This window comes from Caretta caretta, chromosome 3, assembly GCF_965140235.1.
Source record: "Caretta caretta isolate rCarCar2 chromosome 3, rCarCar1.hap1, whole genome shotgun sequence".
NCBI lineage: Eukaryota > Metazoa > Chordata > Testudines > Cheloniidae > Caretta > Caretta caretta.
Genome location: NC_134208.1, coordinates 130,954,395 through 130,976,941, shown reverse-complemented (window position 1 = coordinate 130,976,941; position 22,547 = coordinate 130,954,395). Strand labels below are relative to the sequence as shown.

The window sequence follows — 22,547 nt, the reverse complement described above, 5'->3', positions numbered from 1 at the left end:
TTATTTCATATTCCCGTAATCTGGAGTATGGATCAACAACATTTTCCATGACCACTTTGAACACCCTCCCTTGTAAGACAGGGCTAAGATCCACCTATGCCTGATATAGGCCAGAAGGATGGGTACAGGTACTCTTAAAAATTAATTACTTGAATTACTATTATCATTCATATGTAAAAGAGAAGATTACTTTGCTTTCTTTCATATGGCATTTCTTCTCCCATTGGTAAGAGGACACAGTTATGGATGTACTGGAACTTTATGAAAATATTTCCCCAGACTTTCTGTATGGTCTATGAATATAATACAATTTTGAATTGATATTGAAGGTGGAAGGAAAAAATATTAAATAAACCATTTACCCATGATAAACAAGGATCCTGTCTTTGATAAAATGAAGTATTTTTTCAAAATATTCCAGGTACCTCATGTTAATGACTTGTCCCCTATAGAGAGAAGATAAACAAAAATGTCTTTTAAAATGTCTTCTAGGATAGTCCACTTCATAACTAACACGTATGCTGTTCATAAAAGCATGATATGTGGTTTCCATACAGTAGTGTATGGAAGAGTAGTGGAAGCTTAATCAGAGGTTTGTCTGAATAAATAAGTAAGCCATGTATTTTCAATAGGGGCTTATAGAATCTTCAAGGTCTCACTGCTCTTGCTGCTTTTCAACAAGCTACTTTTCATGTGTGCTCTCGCACTACCACCAGTGTTCTTGTGTACAGTTAAAAAAAAAAAAAATCAGTACCACAATTACCAATTTGGATTTGCAAATATTTTTTGTATACTAGAAAGCTGTATGTGTTTATCTGTGAAGAAAAATGCAGGGACTGATAATCCTAACCGTAACTGGTTTACTTTGAGCACTGGTATGTGATTGTGATGTCTGTTCTAAACAACTTAAGTATCCTCTTCTCATGGATGTGTTTGTATTAACTGTCCCTAAATCCCACACATAAAATTGTAATTATTTTTTGTTTTAAATCAAAGTTTTCTGGGATGATTCACTGAATCCAGATTCAGAGTAGGGGAATATCTTAAGGACACTGCAAAATATCAAGTATGCACATTTTTTTTTAAAGGGGTGGGGGAGAATGAGTGGAGTGCAATAACTTTAAAACACATTTCCATCTATAAAGACACCAGATGTTTCCAACTCCAGGACATTTTCAAGAAGATTTTCAGTTCTAGATATTATCTAAATACTGCACTCTACTGCTCTTCCAGGAAATTAAATATTTAATCAGCAGTCCACAAGCAAACAAACAGCTGACTTGGCGCCTTCTTCCTTGAACATTAGGTATGAGCCTGTAAACTCTCAAAAGAGTCCTGTCAGAATTGTAGCCATACATAATGCCTTGAACGGGAACATTACGTACCATTATTGCATTTGTAGGAATCCTTCATGTTCTCCAGTCTACAAAATAAGATTTTATATAGCAAACGTTACAGCTACATATACCAGGAGGCTAAAATCACTGTCAATCATAGGAGATATGTTTATAGCCAGTCTCTAGCCTCTTTCTATAATTATTCAGGGCTTGATTATAGCACCTTAACTCATTTTTGTGCTGCACTCCTTACTACTCACACAGTCCTACTGATTTTCATTTACCTCAGTGGGAATAAACACTGATCAGAATTAGAATACTCAAGTGTGTATGTTAGAAAAGAAAGGGAAAGAGAATGGATGATAAACAATTACTGATAAGATTTGCCCTTGTTGTACGTCCCATCTTATTTCATCCTACACAAAAGCTTTCTGTACAACAGGCAGAAGTATGAAGGAGTAAAAATAAGAAAACAGCATTTAACTGAATGATAGCTTGGAGAACTCAGATACCAAAGTCAGCCTAAAAGGATGCTGGATCTAGCCAGTGAGAAGTGGTAATGAATAAAGAAAGACATCAGGTAGAGGCTCAAGAGTTATTTGTTGTTCCTCAACTCCCTCTACTTGATAGGCGCTGCCACCTCTTCAGAATGCCCAAGAACAGATAGTTGTAGTGGGTGTCTCAACATATACTTGGAGGAATACTGACAGCTTTCATCACTGAGAACAGGTCTCAAATCCTTGTTTTGCCCATAAAAACAAAAGTTTAGACTTTCAAAAAGGCAAAGAAAGATTTGATAACTTATAACCAGACGGAGATGAGCCTAAGGCACTCTTATACGGTCTCAAAAGAGCAGAAATGGCAGCTTAAGAATGCTAAGCCCTAGACCCGTACAGAACCCTAAGAAAATCAAGTGAAAAGACTTTGTAAACACTTGTGAGGCGTTCCCAAAGGACCACCCAACAGAAATGTTCCATATTCAAGTGACTAAAAGACTACGGTGAAAAGTTTTCTGGGACTCTCCAGCGGTTAAGCCTCTACAAGGAAAAAATCGAATGCAGAAACCATCATTTATCATCCTCCAAGATGCCAGACTGAGGTAGTAAGAACTGTTGAATGGAATTGGACCCTGCATAAAGGAGTCCCAGACAAAGAAGGTATTGTTAGTATGGACCTAACAAAAGGACTATTATGTACAGAAACAATGGTGACAGTATGGGCCAAAGGGATCCTATGAGACTAGGCTGAGCACCGTCTGACCTGATCTTTCATAACTATGCAAGGAAATCAGGTGAGTGAAGGTAACAAGTTTCCAAACCCTTTTCCCCACTCCCAGGAGAACACGTACTTTATCCTGCAAGTCGAAGTGTGGGAAAAAGAAAGAGGTTATTTTGGTTCACCTCCAGCCTCCCAGCAGTCTACTATGGGCTCTACTGCAAGCAATCAAACTTACTGCTCTTGGTACTCCTTGAAACAACCTACACAACTTTTTGGTTCAATCTAACTACTATATATAGAAATCAAATTGGGCTAGTTCGTGCAGCTCTGAAAATTAGTACTACTTTTTTGAGGCTGCTATCTTGTGCTCAAGAATCCAAGTTTGATAAAGATTAAGCCTCTAGCCTTTATGGTTGTGAAAATAACCTTCAAAATATAAACTGAACATAAACCAATGCCTAAATCTGCCTGAAACAACAGCCCAGGGGTATGAAATGATCCCATTAATCTCAACAAGGTTTTCATCTGAAGCCTAGTTATGATATATGAATTAGCAGTATTGCAAAACTATTTCATGGCTGATTAAAGCACACAAGAAAGGATTATCCTATTTGTGCAGATTTGTGCAACAGATCAGCAGTACTGCATAATCTATTGCAAGTGATATCTCATTTTGATGGTCATGAGTGGATGGAAGGCAGAGCTTGGGAGAGTACTACTACCTACTCCTCTCTCCATCTGCCTCATTCAATCCCAGATTAAATGGTTTTTCTCAGAAAGGAATTCAATAATGTGCAAAGGAGAAAGTGGGCTCTTGGACTCAGAAAGGATGCAGTCAAAACTTGTGATGGGGAAACAGGAAGGTTCATTAGTCTGAGAAGATTTAGGCCCTTGCAAACTGTAATCCAGGTAGGTATATTAATCAATCTTTCTGTCAAGAAAGCACTATCAGTATTATTCAAGCCATGGTACAAACCCCGGGAGCACAGGTCAGGCCAAAAGGAAAGGTCATAAATTGATTCAGTCTGGTCCTGCACCTTATGAAGATACAGTAACCCATTTCACTCGACATCTCACAGGAACTCACTAGACTTGTTGGAACATCAAACTATAGGATTGCTGGTGTTATCTGATGACAGGCATAAAAAATATTTAGACTACTGAGAGACAAACAGGGTTACTGAACTGGAGGTCAGAGACAGAGAAATCCCTTTGCAAAGTAGGCACTCTTTCCTCACTATTAATAACCCTTGCAAGAGTAATGCATTCCTTAGAGTTCTTTTTTTTAATGCTGACGACACAAGCCAACGCTGGAGGTTCAAGCTCTGCTTCTCCCTCTATCTCCCATATTGGGGGGAAAAAAACAGGTAATGAGTTATGGCCTGAGGTAGGGGTTGCCCTCCACACCTTAAGAATGAAGAGTATTTGGATTCTGCTGCACTTTTAATGGGAGAGAGAGGAGGATAAAGCAAAAGTTAAGAGAAGACTGGGGCCCAGGAAGCAGAATTTAATTTGAGAGGAAGAATACAGAAGTCTGAGCAGAACAGTGTCCCTGAAGAGCTGGGAACAGCTAATGTATCTGGCCCTACAAGGCAATTGTTGAGCTACAATCTGTGGAATGAGAAATGGTAGGAGTTGCAGTGAGGGAGTGAGAGAGAGAATGAATACTATCATCCTGTGTACTGCGGGCTTTAAACATCAGTGATTCTTTCTGTAAAATATTTTTAGAAAGATCTTTTTCTAATTTTTTCCTTTTTGAGTAACACTGAAAAACAGGGTTAGAAATAAAAGTAGCAGGACTAAACAAGGATTCTGCTTCCCATAAAGGAAGATGGGAGCATAGCTACATATTTGCGGGTGTACACACACTCTCCATCCATGATTGACAGTGATTTTGCCACATGTCTCTCTCCTTTCTCCATTGCTTCGTGGTAGGTGGAGCTGTAATGCTTGCTATACAGAAACTTGTTTTATGGTATGAAGAAGAAGGAACGTACAACAATGATTTGAATTTTTCAAGTTCAAACCTTTTTCTGAAACTGCAGTTACCTTTCAGCTTCTTAGGTATTTTGACACCTGTGTCTTTAACCTTTCCATGCTGAAACATTTCCTCTAAATACTACTAATGGATGATGGTTACAAAGTAGGAAACACAGATGGCCTAGTACTGTGCAATTACAGCCGGAAGTATTGCCTTCTGGGAGTAGCATTTGTGGAAAATACATCAACCACAATGGGTTTAATCTTAGGTATATGAAGTAGGTATTTTAATTTGGGAATTAAAAACTAGAATGAAAAGTTATCTTTTGGGACCTAGTTATCTCTCCCCAAAATAAAGATAACATAAAACATTAGATTCAGAAAAAAGAAGGGGGTGAAAAAAAATCACAAGAGATGATCATTTGTTTTTAATGAGTGGAAAAACAAACAAAAGCTCTACTAGAATTAAAAACAAAATGTTATAAATTAACATAGTATGCACACACTGAACACGGTCAGCTATAACAGTTCATGAGCAGCCTACATATTTTAGCACAATTCCTAATGCAAACAAGTTTTGGCAAAAACGTCATACCTGATTAGATTGATGTGGTTATTAAAGCCTCTACTAAGACTTCGAGCTGGCATTTGGTCTAACCAAAGCACGGGCTGGTCTGGATCAGCTATCCTACAAAGAAATACCCTCGTTAAAATTGGTGCCTCTAAAGAAGTCTTACTACAGGTCATATTTTAAAAATCGAGAAAATATCAGTTGTGAAAATTTCTAAAGTTCCATCTTAAACATAACTGCCAACCTGTGGCTCTGAAAAGCTGGTTCATGCATCAGTGGCTTTAGGCAAAGCTTGAATTCAGAGATCATAAAACAAGATGCTGAATTTTTTTTTACTGAAACGTGTATCAGCCTCTGTAACAGGAAGAAAGCAGTTAATAAAATTCTCACTAATGCAGCTAGGCAGTTTGAAATAGTTAACTCTATGCTAGCAGAGTATATCGCTGCAAAGTATCCTACAATCTTTCACAGCTCTTTTTTAACTACCTAATACAAAAGGGAAAACAAGAGTATTTTCAGGAAAAAATGAACCCACAGAAACTTTTAAACACATGCCATAACCTAGCAACTTGCATCCTCCTCTGGTATCTAAGAACCATTTCCCATAAGAAAAAGAGGGCAGTAACGTCACTTCCCTATCTTTTCTCACATAGGGCTGCTAAAATGGGGGCACTAGCTCAAGAGCGAAGTCCTCCATTTATCCAAAGAACAGGTGGAGCACAGGTGATGGGAGGAAAAGCTTCCTCAATATTGCCTGACAGATATGCTTCAGATATTATTTGGGGTAGATTTACCTTTAAGAACAGTAACAGATTACTGTTACTGATTAGCTTGTTATACCTAATAATTGTGCACACTGCCGGTTTAGGATAAAAACTTTTCATATTATTGTTACCACATCCCCCCTCTTCCACTTGTTTCACCCATGTTATATCTTGTCTTTTAGACTAACTTCTCTTGGACAGGTACTGTCTTTTTATTTTATGTCTGTACAGAGTCTACCACAATGGGGTCCTGACTTGGTTAAGGCCTCTAGGCAATACTTTAGTATAAACCATTAGCCTAAACTGTTACAAACATACACTAACTGGTTCTTCAGGATGTATTGTCCACATGACTTCCAGCTTTTGGTGTGCATGCACATAAGACTAGATTGTTCTGGCCAGCAATATCGATTGGGGTCATGTCAGTGCCCTAGATGTCCTCACACTTCCCTCCCCATTGTCTCTCAGTTCTTTTGCCAGAGTCTGTAGTAGTCCTTGATGAGTATCCTCACTGCTGTGGAAAACTAAAATGCAGGACTCTGTACTGGTAGTGATGGACTCACTGATAGATGGTCCAATGTTTAGGGCTGTAGCCTAGGAATAACTCCCTGCTCTGCCAGATTTCCTGTGTGACCTTGGACAAGTCAATTAGTCTCTCTGTACCTCGGTTCCTCGTCTGTAAAACTGAGATTATAGCACTTCCCTACCTCCTGTGGGTGTTGTGAGGATAAATACATTAAAGACTGACATGTTCAGATACCACAGCGATGAGGGGGCCACAATGGTCATTTAGTTAGATGTTTCTACCAGGAATCTCAGGTATATCTAGCTGGCTGGATGAACGGATGTATGGAAACACATTTTCCATGTCAAGAGCTGCAAACCAACGTTGAGGATCTAACAAGAAAATTATGGAGGCCAAAGTGAACATCCTGAACTTGAACCAGCAAATGAAGTTGTTGGGATGTTGAAAATCCAGGATGGGTCGCCAACTACTGGTTCTTTGGAATGAAAAAGAAACGGGAATAAAAATGTCTGCCCCTAAATTCTAAGGGCACTTCCTCCACTGCTTCCAGTTGTAGGACCAACTGGTCCAAGATGATTCTAGCCCAACCTTCCTGGAAATAAAAGAGGCAGTTGCCATGTTGATGTGGAAAGGGCAGGGAGGGGGTCTAAAGCACAAAATATCCTCTGGTGGTTCTACCATGCTTTTGAAATTGCCTGGTGGAAGCCTCAGATTGAGGGGCAGCAGAAGACTAGACAGAGGGCCATCTCCAGTGGAATCTCTCTCTTCCTCTGTAGCTCTGAAGTCCTCTGTGGCCGATGATAATATTGGACAGAGAAGTGCTGTCTGAATAAGGGTTGCTGACTTGTTTAACTTCTTTTTGGGGTGGAAAAAAGAGGCCCAGAGAGTAGAGTTACCTGTCTTTAAAGGAGTGGAGGTCTTTAAAGGAGTGGAGGGCCAAAGTTTGTTGCCCTCAAATGGTAAGTCCTTGCTTGTTGTTTGGAACTCCCTAGGAACCCTCAAGTAGTGAAGCTATGACAACCTTTCTCATTGCTGTTGCATTAGCCATAGTATGCACTGCGGTGTAAACAACACTTGGAGGGGTTCCAGGAGGGATGTTCCCTATGACTCCCAGGCCTCTTTCTGCTACTTCTCACTGTGCTATCCAGGGAGTTGAGAGCAGATGGGTGGGAGATGAGTCCCTACAATGCTCAGAGGTGGAGTAGTAGTAGTAGTAGTAGTAATATATTTCCTCCAAGGGAAGGGGCCATTCTACTGGGAGTGCCCTGCCTCTGAAGGAGAGGCCAGTACCAGGAATACCTCCTTAGCCTGATATTCTGGTAACTCTGAAGCTGGTGATTTAAATCTCTTAAAGAAAGGTGACTCCAGCACCAAATCCATTTGGCACCATGTATGCTTTAGTACTAAAAGATAGCTGGTAGCAAGGTAGTAGATACTGCTGGACACTGTTTCAAGGCAACCAGGACTGAGGTGGAAGGTACTACTAGGCTTTTAGTACTGATGCACTTGGTGCCAAGACTCTGCGTACCAAGGTGCTCAGTGGTAAGGTTGGTACCAAGAGAAGTGGAGTCCACATATTTAGTACGTACCACTTCTGTTCTCTTAGTGGTCAGTACCGGGGAAGCAGAAGGGGCCTTAACAGGCTTCTGGCTCTTAGATGGAGCCCAACACAAATGAGAAGTCTCAACTTACTAGGCACCAGAGATGGTGACCTGTGCTTTGCTCATCCCTAAAACCATGCTCTCTCCTGCCCATCAGAGGACGTCAATGCTGGAATAATGGCAGACAAATGGGGCCTTTCAGTAGATGTGGCCTGAAAACTCGGACTGAAATCTTGGCTCATCAGGGCACTAATGGAGCAAGACTTACCAGATGTCTGAGGCTGGGCAGTAGCTTTCCTCTCTGAGTCAGAGGAGGCTTGTATCAATTTCCCAAGGAGGAACAGCTTCCAGCAGGCTGCTCTAGCTCTAAGTGCATACACAGAAGGAGCAACATACAGATCATCACCCAGGGATGGGTTCCTCTTCTAGGCAGAGTAGGCACTGAGAATACTCATCATTCATAGACATCAAAGCATCACACAAGAGATAAGCAATGAATTCTGGTGATTTAGTTTCTGCTGTGTTGCTAGCAACCCTGCATTGGGTGTTGGTGTGTCTAGTCTATGTGGACTACCTAACAAAGCAATTTCTTTTTATCAACATGCATTTTACCAACTATAATCCCAATTCACACTAGCAATGCACAGAGCAAAGAGTAGGAGTACTTGTGGCACCTGAGAGACTAACCAATTTATTTGAGCATAAGCTTTCGTGAGCTCCAGCTCACTTCATCGGATGCATACTGTGGAAACTGCAGAAGACATTATATACACAGAGACCATGAAACAATACCTCCTCCCACCCCACTCTCCTGCTGGTAATAGCTTATCTAAAGTGATCACTCTCCTTACAATGTGTATGATAATCAAGTTGGGCCATTTCCAGCACAAATCCAGGTTCTCTCACCCCCTCCCCTTCCAAAAACCACACACACAAACTCACTCTCCTGCTGGTAATAGCTCATCCAAACTGACCACTCTCCTTACAATGTGTATGATAATCAAGGTGGGCCATTTCCAGCATAAATCCAAGGTTAACCAGAACGTCTGGGGGGGGGGGGTAGGAAAAAACAAGGGGAAATAGGCTACCTTGCATAATGACTTAGCCACTCCCAGTCTCTATTTAAGCCTAAATTAATAGTATCCAATTTGCAAATGAATTCCAATTCAGCAGTTTCTCGCTGGAGTCTGGATTTGAAGTTTTTTTGTTGTAAGATAGCGACCTTCATGTCTGTAATTGCATGACCAGAGAGATTGAAGTGTTCTCCGACTGGTTTATGAATGTTATAATTCTTGACATCTGATTTGTGTCCATTTATTCTTTTACGTAGAGACTGTCCAGTTTGACCAATGTACATGGCAGAGGGGCATTGCTGGCACATGATGGCATATATCACATTGGTGGATGTGCAGGTGAACGAGCCTCTGATAATGTGGCTGATGTTATTAGGTCCTGTGATGGTGTCCCCTGAATAGATATGTGGGCACAGTTGGCAACGGGCTTTGTTGCAAGGATAGGTTCCTGGGTTAGTGGTTCTGTTGTGTGGTATGTGGTTGTTGGTGAGTATTTGCTTCAGGTTGGGGGGCTGTCTGTAGGCAAGGACTGGCCTGTCTCCCAAGATTTGTGAGAGTGTTGGGTCATCCTTCAGGATAGGTTGTAGATCCTTAATAATGCGTTGGAGGGGTTTTAGTTGGGGGCTGAAGGTGACGGCTAGTGGCATTCTGTTATTTTCTTTGTTAGGCCTGTCCTGTAGTAGGTGACTTCTGGGAACTCTTCTGACTCTATCAATCTGTTTCTTCACTGCCGCAGGTGGGTATTGTAGCTGTAAGAATGCTTGATAGAGATCTTGTAGGTGTTTGTCTCTGTCTGAGGGGTTGGAGCAAATGCGGTTGTATCGCAGAGCTTGGCTGTAGACGATGGATCGTGTGGTGTGGTCAGGGTGAAACCTGGAGGCATGTAGGTAGGAATAGCGGTCAGTAGGTTTCCGGTATAGGGTGGTGTTTATGTGACCATCGTTTATTAGCACTGTAGTGTCCAGGAAGTGGATCTCTTGTGTGGACTGGACCAGGCTGAGGTTGATGGTGGGATGGAAATGGTTGAAATCATGGTGGAATTCCTCAAGGGCTTCTTTTCCATGGGTCCAGATGATGAAGATGTCATCAATATAGCGCAAGTAGAGTAGGGGCGTTAGGGGACGAGAGCTGAGGAAGCGTTGTTCTAAATCAGCCATAAAAATGTTGGCATACTGTGGGGCCATGCGGGTACTCATAGCAGTGCCGCTGATCTGAAGGTATACATTGTCCCCAAATGTAAAATAGTTATGGGTAAGGACAAAGTCACAAAGTTCAGCCACCAGGTTAGCCGTGACATTATCGGGGATAGTGTTCTTGACGGCTTGTAGTCCATCTTTGTGTGGAATGTTGGTGTAGAGGGCTTCTACATCCATAGTGGCCAGGATGGTGTTATCAGGAAGATCACCGATGGATTGTAGTTTCCTCAGGAAGTCAGTGGTGTCTCGAAGGTAGCTGAGAGTGCTGGTAGCGTAGGGCCTGAGGAGGGAGTCTACATAGCCAGACAATCCTGCTGTCAGGGTGCCAATGCCTGAGATGATGGGGCGTCCAGGATTTCCAGGTTTATGGATCTTGGGTAGTCGATAGAATATCCCAGGTCGGGGTTCCAGGGGTGTGTCTGTGCGGATTTGATCTTGTGCTTTTTCAGGAAGTTTCTTGAGCAAATGCTGTAGTTGCTTTTGGTAACTCTCAGTGGGATCATAGGGTAATGGCTTGTAGAATATGGTGTTGGAGAGCGGCCGAGCAGCCTCTTGTTCATATTCCGACCTATTCATGATGACAACAGCACCTCCTTTGTCAGCCTTTTTGATTATGATGTCAGTTGTTTCTGAGGCTGTGGATGGCATTGTGTTCTGCACGGCTGAGGTTATGGGGCAAGTGATGCTGCTTTTCCACAATTTCAGCCCGTGCACGTCGGCGGAAGCACTCTATGTAGAAGTCCAGTCTGCTGTTTCGACCTTCAGGAGGAGTCCACCTAGAATCCTTCTTTTTGTAATGTTGGTAGGGAGGCCTCTGTGGATTAGTATGTTGTTCAGAGGTATTTTGGAAATATTCCTTGAGTCAGAGACGTCGAAAATAGGATTCTAGGTCAAAACAGAACTGTATCATGTTCGTGGGGGTAGAGGGGCAGAAGGAGAGGCACCGAGATAGGACAGCTGCTTCTGCTGGGCTGAGAGTATAGTTGGATAGGTTAACAATATTGCTGGGTGGTTGAGGGAACCATTGCTGTGGCCCCTTGTAGCATGTAGTAGTTTAGAAAGTTTAGTGTCCTTTTTCTTTTGTAGAGAAGCAAAGTGTGCGTTGTAAATGGCTTGTCTAGTTTTAGTAAATTCCAGCCACGAGGAAGTTTGTGTGGAAGGTTGGTTTTTTATGAGAGTATCCATTTTTGAGAGCTCATTCTTAATCTTTCCCTGTTTGCTGTAGAGGATGTTGATCAGGTGATTCCGCAGTTTCTTTGAGAGCGTGTGGCACAAGCTGTCAGCATAGTCTGTGTGATATGTAGATTGTAATGGATTTTTTACCTTCAGTCCTTTTGGTACGATGTCCATCTGTTTGCATTTGGAAAGGAAGATGATGTCTGTCTGTATCTGTACAAGTTTTTTCACGCAGTTGATAGATTTCCACTCCATACGGCTACATGCAGTGCCTTGCATAATGACAGGTTTCAGAGTAACAGCCGTGTTAGTCTGTATTGGCCAACTGTGCCCACATATCTATTCAGGGGACACCATCAAAGGGACTAATCACATCAGCCACACTATCAGAGGCTCGTTCACCTGCACATCCACCAGTGTGATATATGCCATCATGTGCCAGCAATGCCCCTCTGCCAGCAATGCCCCTCTGCCATGTACATTGGTCAAACTGGACAGTCTCTACGTAGAAGAATAAATGGACACAAATCAGATGTCAAGAATTATAACATTCATAAACCAGTCGGAGAACACTTCAATCTCTCTGGTCACGCAATTACAGACATGAAGGTCGCTATCTTACAATAAAAAAAACTTCAAATCCAGACTCCAGCGAGAAACTGCTGAATTGGAATTCATTTGCAAATTGGATACTATTAATTTAGGCTTAAATAGAGACTGGGAGTGGCTAAGTCATTATGCAAGGTAGCCTATTTCCCCTTGTTTTTTCCTACCGCCCCCCCCCCAGACGTTCTGGTTAAACTTGGATTTATGCTGGAAATGGCCCACCTTCATTATCATACACATTGTAAGGAGAGTGGTCAGTTTGGATGAGCTATTACCTGCAGGAGAGTGAGTTTGTGTGTGTGGTTTTTGGAAGGGGGGTGGGGTGAGAAAACCTGGATTTGTGCTGGAAATGGCCCAACTTGATTATCATACACATTGTAAGGAGAGTGATCACTTTGGATGGACTATTACCAGCAGGAGAGCGGGGTGGGAGGAGGTATTGTTTCATGGTCTCTGTGTATATAATGTCTTCTGCAGTTTCCACAGTATGCATCCAATGAAGTGAGCTGTAGCTCACGAAAGCTTATGCTCAAATAAATTGGTTAGTCTCTAAGGTGCCACAAGTACTCCTTTTCTTTTTGCGAATACAGACTAACACGGCTGTTACTCTGAAACCAAAGCAAAGAGTGGACGTTACAAGGGTTTCATTTCGCTGCCACAGGCTGTAAGAAGGAACTGAGGGACAGTTGGGCCCTCTGCCCTCAGGTGGGGGGGGGGGCAGCTTAAAGCCATCTACAGCACAGGCATGGCCCCAATAGACACTAAGAACTAAAATAATCCAATCTCACACACATATGTGCCAAGAGTGACATCCATGTGGCCAATCACTCAAAGAAGAATGAAATAGTTGATTCTCATTTATATCTCTGCTGTGACTGTCACTAAGGGTGCTAATTACTGTGCCTTGTGCATTTCTCAGAAACTTTTGGTCATCAGTTGGATTGCATTTGAAACAGTAATCTAGAGCAAAGTTCTTCAAACTGAATTGCAACTCCCAGGAAGGGGCAGTATGTTGGAGAAAGTGGTGAAAAAAATGTAAGATTTTTGTAAATAACTCAGTAAATGTAGTGTACACATTTTTTTAAAAAAATTTTTACAACAAAAATAGTCTTACTATTCAAGTTATTTTTACCTTATTGAGAACAAGTAAAATTGAAAGCAGAGGCTAGAAAGATGGTTAGATCCAGGCTCCCATTTAAAAACAATGAGTGCCATCACAAGCTATCAACTTGTTTCTATTCTTCCTTGCAAAGTTCAGACAAAAAGCCCAAAATTTCTTTATAAAAAGGAACTTTAAAGCATGCGCTGCATACCAAATCTTTTTGATTCCTACAATTAACTCAGTAGCATTTATACTATTTAATGAACTTCCCTGTCCAAATGGATTAACTGATGGGGAAAAAAAAATACAATGCAAGTGTCCTCTGCATGTGAAAAAAGTCTAAACTACTTTACAATAACCAACCTCTGTTCTGCTAGATGGATTTGTATTCCACTACCCTCTGTCTCCTTTAAAATACTTATTTATTTTAGCTCTTCAAATTCATCTTGTGAAAAAGTGCAGTGCCTCTAATCTCTGCCAAGTGCAGACCAAGGAGACCTCAACCTGCAAGAGTATTCCTCCTTTGGATGAAGAGTTGTTAAACATCCCTTTATGAAAATCTTTGCAAACACTGCACAGTGGACCAGCCCATAAGTGAGGATGCAGTTAAAGCAGTAGGGACTAAGATTCTGAAGAGATCTGCCTCCACATCTAGTACAAAGCCTGCAGTTGTTCCAGTCGGTCTTAAATTCCACTAACAGGAATTTGCATCAATATCACAAGGTAAGGCTTAGTAGTTCTCTTCTCTTAAGCATTACCTTCGCCATTTCACAGCAATGTCAAACATATCTCTCCACTGCATCAATCTGGTTTTCCCATTCATTCGAACTTTTGAGTTTGCCCATGTCCGCTGTACAGCTTGCATTACTTCCAACGCAGCCAGCCCCATTGCTGAACAACAAAGAATATATAGAACCAGTTAGTCCAATCAGAGACTCTCCATTTTTGAGGAGGGAACTGAAGCAGCCAAGTTAAGGAACCTGTTCAAGGGAACAGAAGCAGTTAATGTTAATGCTGGTATAAAGATCCAGTAGTTCATGGTTTCCAGTCCAGAGCTAGACCATGATGCCTCTGAAAATATGTACATGTTAAGATACAAAGTGTGGGTATTTGTAAATTTTACATCTACACATTTTTGGTTAATACATTTCAGGTGAATGGAAATGTAAAGAAAAAAGTTTTACAACTGCATATCACTTTAAGGGTATGTTTTTACTTAAACTGCTAAAGCTTTATCACTGTAGGTAACGCACCTCCCATATAAGTTGTAGCTACGGAAGAATTCTTCATCGACCTAGTGCTGTCTACACCAGGAGTTAGTTGGCAAAGCTACATCCTTCAGGGATGTGGATTTTGCACACCCCTGAGAGAAGTCGCTATGCCGATGTAAGTACCCGGTGTAGAACAACCTTAAGTTTATTAGCTCATAGTGCTATCAAAGCAAGACTCGACATTTTTCATTTCCATTCCCAGATGCAGAGTCCCCCCGCATACCTCTGTGCATTCTCTTATTTGGAAGGAATCCTGGCGTCTCATATTGCATCAGTGAACCCAGACGATCAGCCACACATACAAGTTCTTGCACTTCAGGTTTATAGCTTTCAAAATTCTGAAATAGCACATCCCTTGAAGAAAAAATGTCACAAAGTAAATATCAACCACCACGTGCCATGATGGCTCCTGAAAACAGCTTAAAAACAATCTGTATTTGTGGTGGTCAGTAACACAAGCCCAGAAAACAATTAAAAGCAGTACCAAAGAACACACGTACTGTAGATACACTCACAAAACAATCGAGGTGAAATTCTGACCCCAATGAAGTCAATAGCAAAACTCATTCATCTCAACAGGAACAATATTTCACCATCAGATTCAATTATTAGAATAAGTGATTTCCAACAGATATCTAATAAATTGCAAGGCTCTATAGTGAGTCATCTCCTCAGTGTATATTAATCCTGAATTTCATAGGGATCAGAGCTATGGCATGGAAGAAAACATGAGGAGTAACACAGACTAGTGGTCGGATTCTGTAATTCCTTCTCTAAAACTCCCACTGAAGTCAGTAGATGTTTTGCATGCATAAGAAATGTAGGTTTGAGCACATACCTACAAAATGACAAGTTTCTAAACCATGTTGTGTCAAATGACCATAAAACTGAAGGCTAGTTTTCAGAGAAAGAAAATCTCATATGGGGAAAAGGTCTACTTCCCTGATAGTTAAACTTTTAAATCCTATTCTGACAAAGCCTTTGCTTCTGTGACTGATTACTACCACTCTAGAGTGGAATGTAACATAAATTATGCTAAGACACAATTTCATTAAGTTAGAGTTACAATTAATATATTTAATGTCTGAGAAACTATACCCTTTTTAAAAAAAAACTTAAATACTCAACAGTAAGGAAACTCCAAGTTGAGGTTTCTACACTAAAGATGGATGTCCAGATGGAAGTCTATCCTGAGTTTCTCTAAAACTAAAGTGATCTATAATCTAATTACTAATCCAGGTTCCAAGACAAAATAAAGAACAAAACAGTTAACATGGCTGTGTAACCTGAATTATCTTTACTGAATTACTTGGAACTACAGAAGATCATTTTGACCAAGTTCTGATTCTGCCTCTTTTTTAGTGAGCTAAATCAAGCATTTGCAGCCACTCTGAACTTAAAAAGTGCCAAACATTTTCTGTGGGCTCCAGGCATTTTCTGTGGGCTTCAGACAGGCTAAGTCAACCATGTGTGATAAATTAACCCTCAGGTGCCCCTTTTTGAAAAAAATCCTACCAGGAATACTCTAAATGGTCTGTCTAAAAACCACTCACTTTATATGTGGCTGCAATCCTGGCTGTTCTTCATAGTCTTCTATTAAAAAGGGAAGGTTTTTGGCCCAATGGTCCTTAAAGTTTCCAGGAAGATCTGTATCTACGTTATATTCAGTAAGAGGGGTATCAAGATGTGCATGCAAATATCGAGAATATTCTGCAGAGGTAAAGAAAAACAATACAAATAAGTGTCATTTTTGTTCTTGGCCAACAGTTATTTACCCCCAAATAAGAATTTAAAACAGGATTATATATTTGTTAAGAGATTTAAGATAAATACTTTACTAAATTAATCAATATTAAACTTGATCCTAGCTAAATTGTTAAAAGTCTAGGCCAGTTAAGTGGTACCATAGTTACTTTCACTACTTAACCAAGACCCAAGTTTGATTTCTGGTCCTGGGTTTTAGCTCTGAACAAACAAGCACCAAGACACTTGTGAAGACAGCTCACTCAACACAGCACTCAGGTGAATAAATACATCTTATTTAACAATAGTTTTCCATGAATGACTAACACTTAGGCAATTTTAATCCTGTGTCAAAGGATTCCCCCCAGCCCTGCGTAACCGTAACTTACCTCGGAGGTATTTCACTTTTAGGTACTCTGGGCTAGCCTTCTGGCCTGGTAGTGGATCATTTAACATAACTTTAGTCTGAGCTTTTATGCCTTCATAAAATTGCCCCATTGCAACATGACTGAGACCTTTCATATACTGGCATACTTCATTGTATGGCTCTAGCTGAAGACATCTCTAGAAGATTAAAGAAATAAGTCAATAAATACAAAAATTAACCTGGATATCTTGGAACAGTCTAATATACATTACTAAGCTCTTTATTCGAAAGGTCGACACCAGGGAATGGTCTTTTACTTTCAAAAGTTGTCAGCAACTGTTTTCCCAATGACTTTTCTTCAACTGATGTTAAAAACACTTTAATTAATTGCTAGCTAAGGTGGAGAAAAATATTTTCAGCACCATTACACAAAATGTAACAGTGCTCATGAAACTTGATCTTGATCACACTTTCGGTAACCAAGTGATTTTGTTGAAGCTGCACTTGCAGCTAAACAGTTTTCAGCACCAGATGAGTGAGGCTACAAGGAACCCACCGTTGATCAGGATTGTCGTAACACGTCATTTCCTAGTGCAAACAGACCCTAAAAATAGGAGACATTTTTCTTAAGATGCAACTTTATACAATGTATCCACCATCAGTTCTTCTTTTCCACCAAGCATCATAGTCTGAAATTCACACTGCACTACTATTGACCTTACAGTCAATTCTGCACTACATCATGATAGTTTTAGCATAATGCTAGACAACTGCATACTTTAGAATTTGGTACACCAAAACAAAATTCTCTGATTATATGGATATATTAAACACCCATGGGTTATCTGCATCTCTTCATACAGCACTTGCTATTTAAACTTAAGCTGTTTTTTAAATACAATAAGATCTACAAACTGAGTTACAAAACAGGGACACATGGTAATTTACATAAAGATATACAATGTTCTAAATAAACAAGAAGGAAAGTGTGCCTGTTAAGATAGGGAAGTAGGGATTCTTAGACTTGGCTCTGTTCCTTGCTCTGCCAATGTTTCACTGTGTGACTTTGGGCAAGTCATTTAACATCTGTGCCTTAGTTTCTGGATCTGCAAAATTAGAATATAATTTATCTACCTCATGGGCAGGCACCTGCTTTTACAATTTCAGATGGATCACTCTACACAAGTGTTAGCTGTTACTGTTCATGATGGAGAAAACTAAAAAGATTCAGATAAGCATCCAAAAGTTCAGATGCTTATCTGACCCTTGAGATTACAGAACTGGCTACTTGTCTTATGAGAACAACCCTCCAACCCCTTATGGAATTTCAAAACTTTGGGTACCACTTCTGACCAAAATATTAGTGAATAAGACCAATATGAGTATTTCAGAACCTTATAAAATACCATTTAGGAGTCTAGTATTAACAATTGGTAAATCTGGGGGGAAATGTCTCACTTCCCTCCCATGCCAGAACTGGTTCATCATTCACTAATTGTAAGACTACAAATCATACTTACAAAACAGAGATTGTATACAGAATTGTATTTTACTTGCAATACAAATTTTCATTCATATTCAGAATGTGGAAGATAATATTATTGTGTTTCATTTTAACTGTAATTTGATAAGCATTAGGTCTAATTAAAAAATATCAATCCTTAATTTAGTATGGATCTTTAAGGTCTACCTGTACTTACCTTAAAATTCTTCAGTGCCTCGTCTAGGCTACCATGATGGTAAAGCATCATTCCCCTGAGCTGTAACGTCTGAACATGATTTTGATTTAGCAACAAAGCCTTCTGGAAACTCTCTGTGGCAGCATCAAAGTTACCAAGTTCCCTAGGTAATTCCATAAAGTCATAAGTGAGGAACATAAAAAGCAGTGGTGAACATACAAACTTACCTTTTTACCAAATAATTTTAATGCAGTCCAAATGAAGATATTAAGAAAAGATATGATATAGCTAGGGCTGTTTTTTTTTTTTTAAATCACATTAGGGACAATTTCTTTGACTAAGGTAAGAGCTCTGCAACTTATTGAGCAGTGACAACCAAACTATTGTTAACAATTCTTCACTTAAAGAATCTACTCTTGGATATAGAATCCCACTAGACCAGGGGTCTCAAACACGATTATTTTCTGCACCCCTGCCCCCCCAGCATTTACCTAGAGCAGCTCCGGCCCGGTGCGCACCAGGGGCAGGGCAGGCTCCCTGCCTGCCTGCCCTGCCCCCACACCGCTCCGGGAAGCAGCTGGGACCTGGGGGAGGGGAGGCACAAGGGTCTGTGTGTTGCCCTGGCCGCTCCTCCAGGTACCTCCCCCAAAACTCCCATTGGCCGGGAATGGGGAACCGTGGCCAATGGGAGCTTCGGGGGAGGTACCTGGAGGAGCGGCCAGGGCAACACACAGGCCCCTATGCCCCCCAGGTCCTGGCTGCTTCCCGAAGCGGCGTGGGGGCAGGGCGGGCAGGCAGACAGGCAGGCAGGGAGCCTGCCCTGCCCCCGATGCGCGCCACGCCAGACCCACCCCCCGAAACCCTCCTGCAGCTGAACCCCCTGCCGCACCCCACACCACTCCTGCACCCCAACTCCCTGCCCTGAGCTCCCCTGCCGCAGCCCTCGGGACAGGGAGGGGGTGGAGTTGGGGTGGGGATTTCAGGGAAGGGATGGGAAGAGGTGGGGCAGGGATGGGGCCTCACGGAAGGGATGGAGTAGGGGCGGGGCAGCAGGGGGCAGGGGGTCAGTGGTGCAGCCCTTGGGCCAATGTACTAGTCCTCATGTGGCCCTCGTGGTCATTTGAGTTTGAGACCCCTGCACTAGACCCTGGATTCACACAATTTTGTGGGCATTAACCACTGACTGACTATGAAACTTCATGCATTTCCTGAACAGTACTTCCTCAGAAAAAACAAGAATGAAAGCCTCCTACAATGAGCACCCTTGAATAAGATACAACTGAAGCAGTCCAGCTGATATCCCTCCCCCTCAAAAAAAGCTATTTATAAGGACGGATTCAGAAGTGTAGGTAAATTTTATGTCTTTCAGAAGCTGCCAATTGAAAAAACGTGCCAATTTTCAGTTAGTGGCCAAACTGATCATTATGTTTAGAATTATTTAATTTCAGAAGTAGATACAGCCAATAGAACATGATATAGTTTTAAAAATAAAATTAATATCCTTTTGATAAAACTGGCATGTAAAACCAAAGATTCTGAATTACGTTTACAGTATCCAATTTTAATATATTAAATGAGTTCCAATCAACCACGCACATTTAAGATAGCAGCACTAAAAATAAAGAATCAAAGCACATGCAATTACCAAGCAGAAGAACTAGTTTATGTTTTTTAAGCTGGTTCATTAACTGATTAATGTTCATATTCAAAAGCCTTTTCAAAAGCAGATGATCTGAAAAAAGATACGGTCTATTTCAACCACAAGTTATTGAACTTGATGCAGGAATTACTGGGTGATATTTTAAGATTTGTGTTATGTAGGCAGTCAGATTAGATCATCACAATGAACCCCTTCTGTCCTTAAAAATATTCTATACATTTATGATCTAATCTTTAGCTTAAAAGGTGATCTGCAAATACTGTTTGAAAAATGTTGGCAAATAAAGCTTTGTTTTCCAAGTGACTTGAGAGACACATTTGGCGTGTTTTTAAAATTTGCTAAACTTTAAATTAGCAGACCTGAATAAGAAATGAAACAACACTGCCGCATACCCATGACTGCCAGCTCCCGTCACTTACATATCCCAACATCCATTTTGCTAACAGTTGCCAAACCCCCCATTGACGGAGCCTGCCTATATTAGAAAAGAAAGCAATATTTGTGCTTAAAAACCTCCTCAAGAATAAAGAGGTTACTTTTCAAAAAGTTAATATTGTGTATCTTAATGGATTCAGATTTACACATACACTACTGGGGAAAATAAAACAGGACTTGCCTTATAGGCAGGCTCCAGCACTCAGGCATGGTGGGTATGATGTTACCAGGAAAGTGCATGATTAGATGTGCACCAAGGCACTGGTGATTGCATTGGGTCTGTGCTTGGCAAAAGACAAAAGTATGAACTTAATGTGCTGAAATACCACCCTACCTTGTCCATTTTGAGACATCCACGACATAACCTTAATAGGCTATTTTTTTAAAATATGCTATTATAAGGTTGCTTGTGCGATTGTTAATTCTGCCCCCTTGCGCATACAGTCTTGAATTACATGATAATCATACTTTTTTCCCTGCAGCACTTCTGCCTTATTTATTCAGTGGACAGGATGAATGGCGCTCAGGGAATGAAGCAAGAGTGCACAATGAAGGAGGCTTTTTTCTGTACGATCCTTGCCACATTTGTTGCAGAAGTTGGAAGATGTGTAATGAATGAGGCAGGGACGGTAGGAAGAGAAAGAAGCATCTCATGGTGAAGACAGCTGAAGGCCATCCTGGAGAACAGGATTCTATCCCTACTCTGCCACAGAATTCCAACGTGACTCTGAAGAAATCACATACACCAAGCTTTTCACAGGTGGTCACTAATTGTGTGTTCCTCATTTTCTGGGTTCCCAACTTGAGGCCCTGGGGTCTGATTTGTACCTGTGCTAAGCATTAATAAATGTAAATTAAGTCAATGGGACCTGTGTTATGAACATTTAAAAGGGCTATGAAATGTTAAATATTCCAGTGTCACCAACTCTTGCAATTTCTTCACACGTAACACAATTCTGGCTGGGGGTTGAACCAGCCTCACAATGATGCAAGAAGCTCCATCCCTCTCCTGAATTTCAACCCTGCCTAGTGCAAGGGCCCCCACATCCTCTTATTGGCTACCTACCTCTTGGGAAACAGCTATAGGAGAACGCAGATCTCTCTCTGCTCCGCTCACACGAGCAGAGAGAAGGGAGAGGGAGCAGTCTACACCTTTCTCACAGGAGGGCACACAGACCAGCAGTGCAAGGGCTCTGCTTCCTCCTCCCTGTGGTGAAAGATGGATCAATCTTCCCTCTGCTCCTCCTCCTCCTTCCCCTCTCTATCCCTACAACACAAGGACTGGGAAGGGAGAGAGCCCCAGGACCTGCCCCCACTCCAGGCAGAGAAGAATCATGAACCTGCAGGAGCAGTAGATGTAGGAGATGGGAAAAGACAGAACTGATGCGAGGGCTGAGAGGGTTGGATAATGAATTGCTGGGCTGGGAGGGATGGGGGGTAGACAGATGGAGGGACAGTTAAATTAGAGTTTTGGGATTAGGGAGATCGTGCAGAGCTTCCAGCATCAGGGAAACAGTAAAAGCTCCTGCAGTGGTGGCCAAAATCACCTCTCTCAAATCAGAGAAAGCTGGCAATGCTAACTGTCACACCCACACATTGGGCAGTGAGTTCAAAAATGACAGATCAAAATCACAACATAATCTTTTAAAAAATAATCTCATGATTTTGGGGGGTTTGACTCATGATTTTTGGGGTTGGCAACTGTGAATTCTCTGAAAAAGTCAGGCCCTAGGATCCTTAAACTGGGCACCCAAACATACGAGACATTTGACAATTTTTGCTTCCATTCTCCATGTATAGAACAGGAATAAAAATCCCCACTTCTTCCTTCAAAGGAATGTTGTGAAGATCAATGAATTCACATCTGTGAAGCATCCATACTACAGTGATGAGTGTCACAGAAAACCCTTGAAGAATTAATAATTGCATACTCAGTGCAAGGTTTAGATGCTGTGGTAAATAAGGCATAGGCAAATAACAGACTGAATTATAAGGATAAAAACTTGTGAATAGGTACACAGTCAACAAGCACAGTCCATCCTGTGCACAATATGAGGCAGGGGTCCTGTAGAAAAAAATAGTAGGTGATCATGTTATTCAAGACTATATTATAATACATATTGCCAGGGGGCCAAATTTAGATTACAGGCAACAATTTATATTGCAGCAGCACCAATCACATAATGTAGGTGTTTTCCAAACATAATAGTCCAAAATATGAAAGAAAAAACTGACGAAGTAC

At 41.2% G+C, this 22,547-nt stretch overlaps 1 protein-coding gene across 3 annotated transcripts in view; it reads right to left on the bottom strand.

Moving 5' to 3' along the window:
* Positions 1-22,547, bottom strand: part of TTC13 (tetratricopeptide repeat domain 13) — a 95,264-nt gene that overhangs the window by 28,278 nt on the left and 44,439 nt on the right. For all 3 annotated transcript variants that reach the window (XR_007355731.2, XM_048843919.2, XM_048843920.2), the window contains exons 10-16: positions 18,232-18,373; positions 16,554-16,728; positions 15,975-16,131; positions 14,645-14,775; positions 13,909-14,041; positions 5,131-5,223; positions 363-446 (exon numbers count right to left, since the gene is read on the bottom strand). Coding sequence is in view for 2 of the 3 variants with exons in the window: in XM_048843919.2 (XP_048699876.2) it covers positions 363-446; positions 5,131-5,223; positions 13,909-14,041; positions 14,645-14,775; positions 15,975-16,131; positions 16,554-16,728; positions 18,232-18,373 (915 nt within the window). In the remaining variant the exon portion in view is untranslated. The remainder of the gene's footprint in view (positions 1-362; positions 447-5,130; positions 5,224-13,908; positions 14,042-14,644; positions 14,776-15,974; positions 16,132-16,553; positions 16,729-18,231; positions 18,374-22,547) is intronic.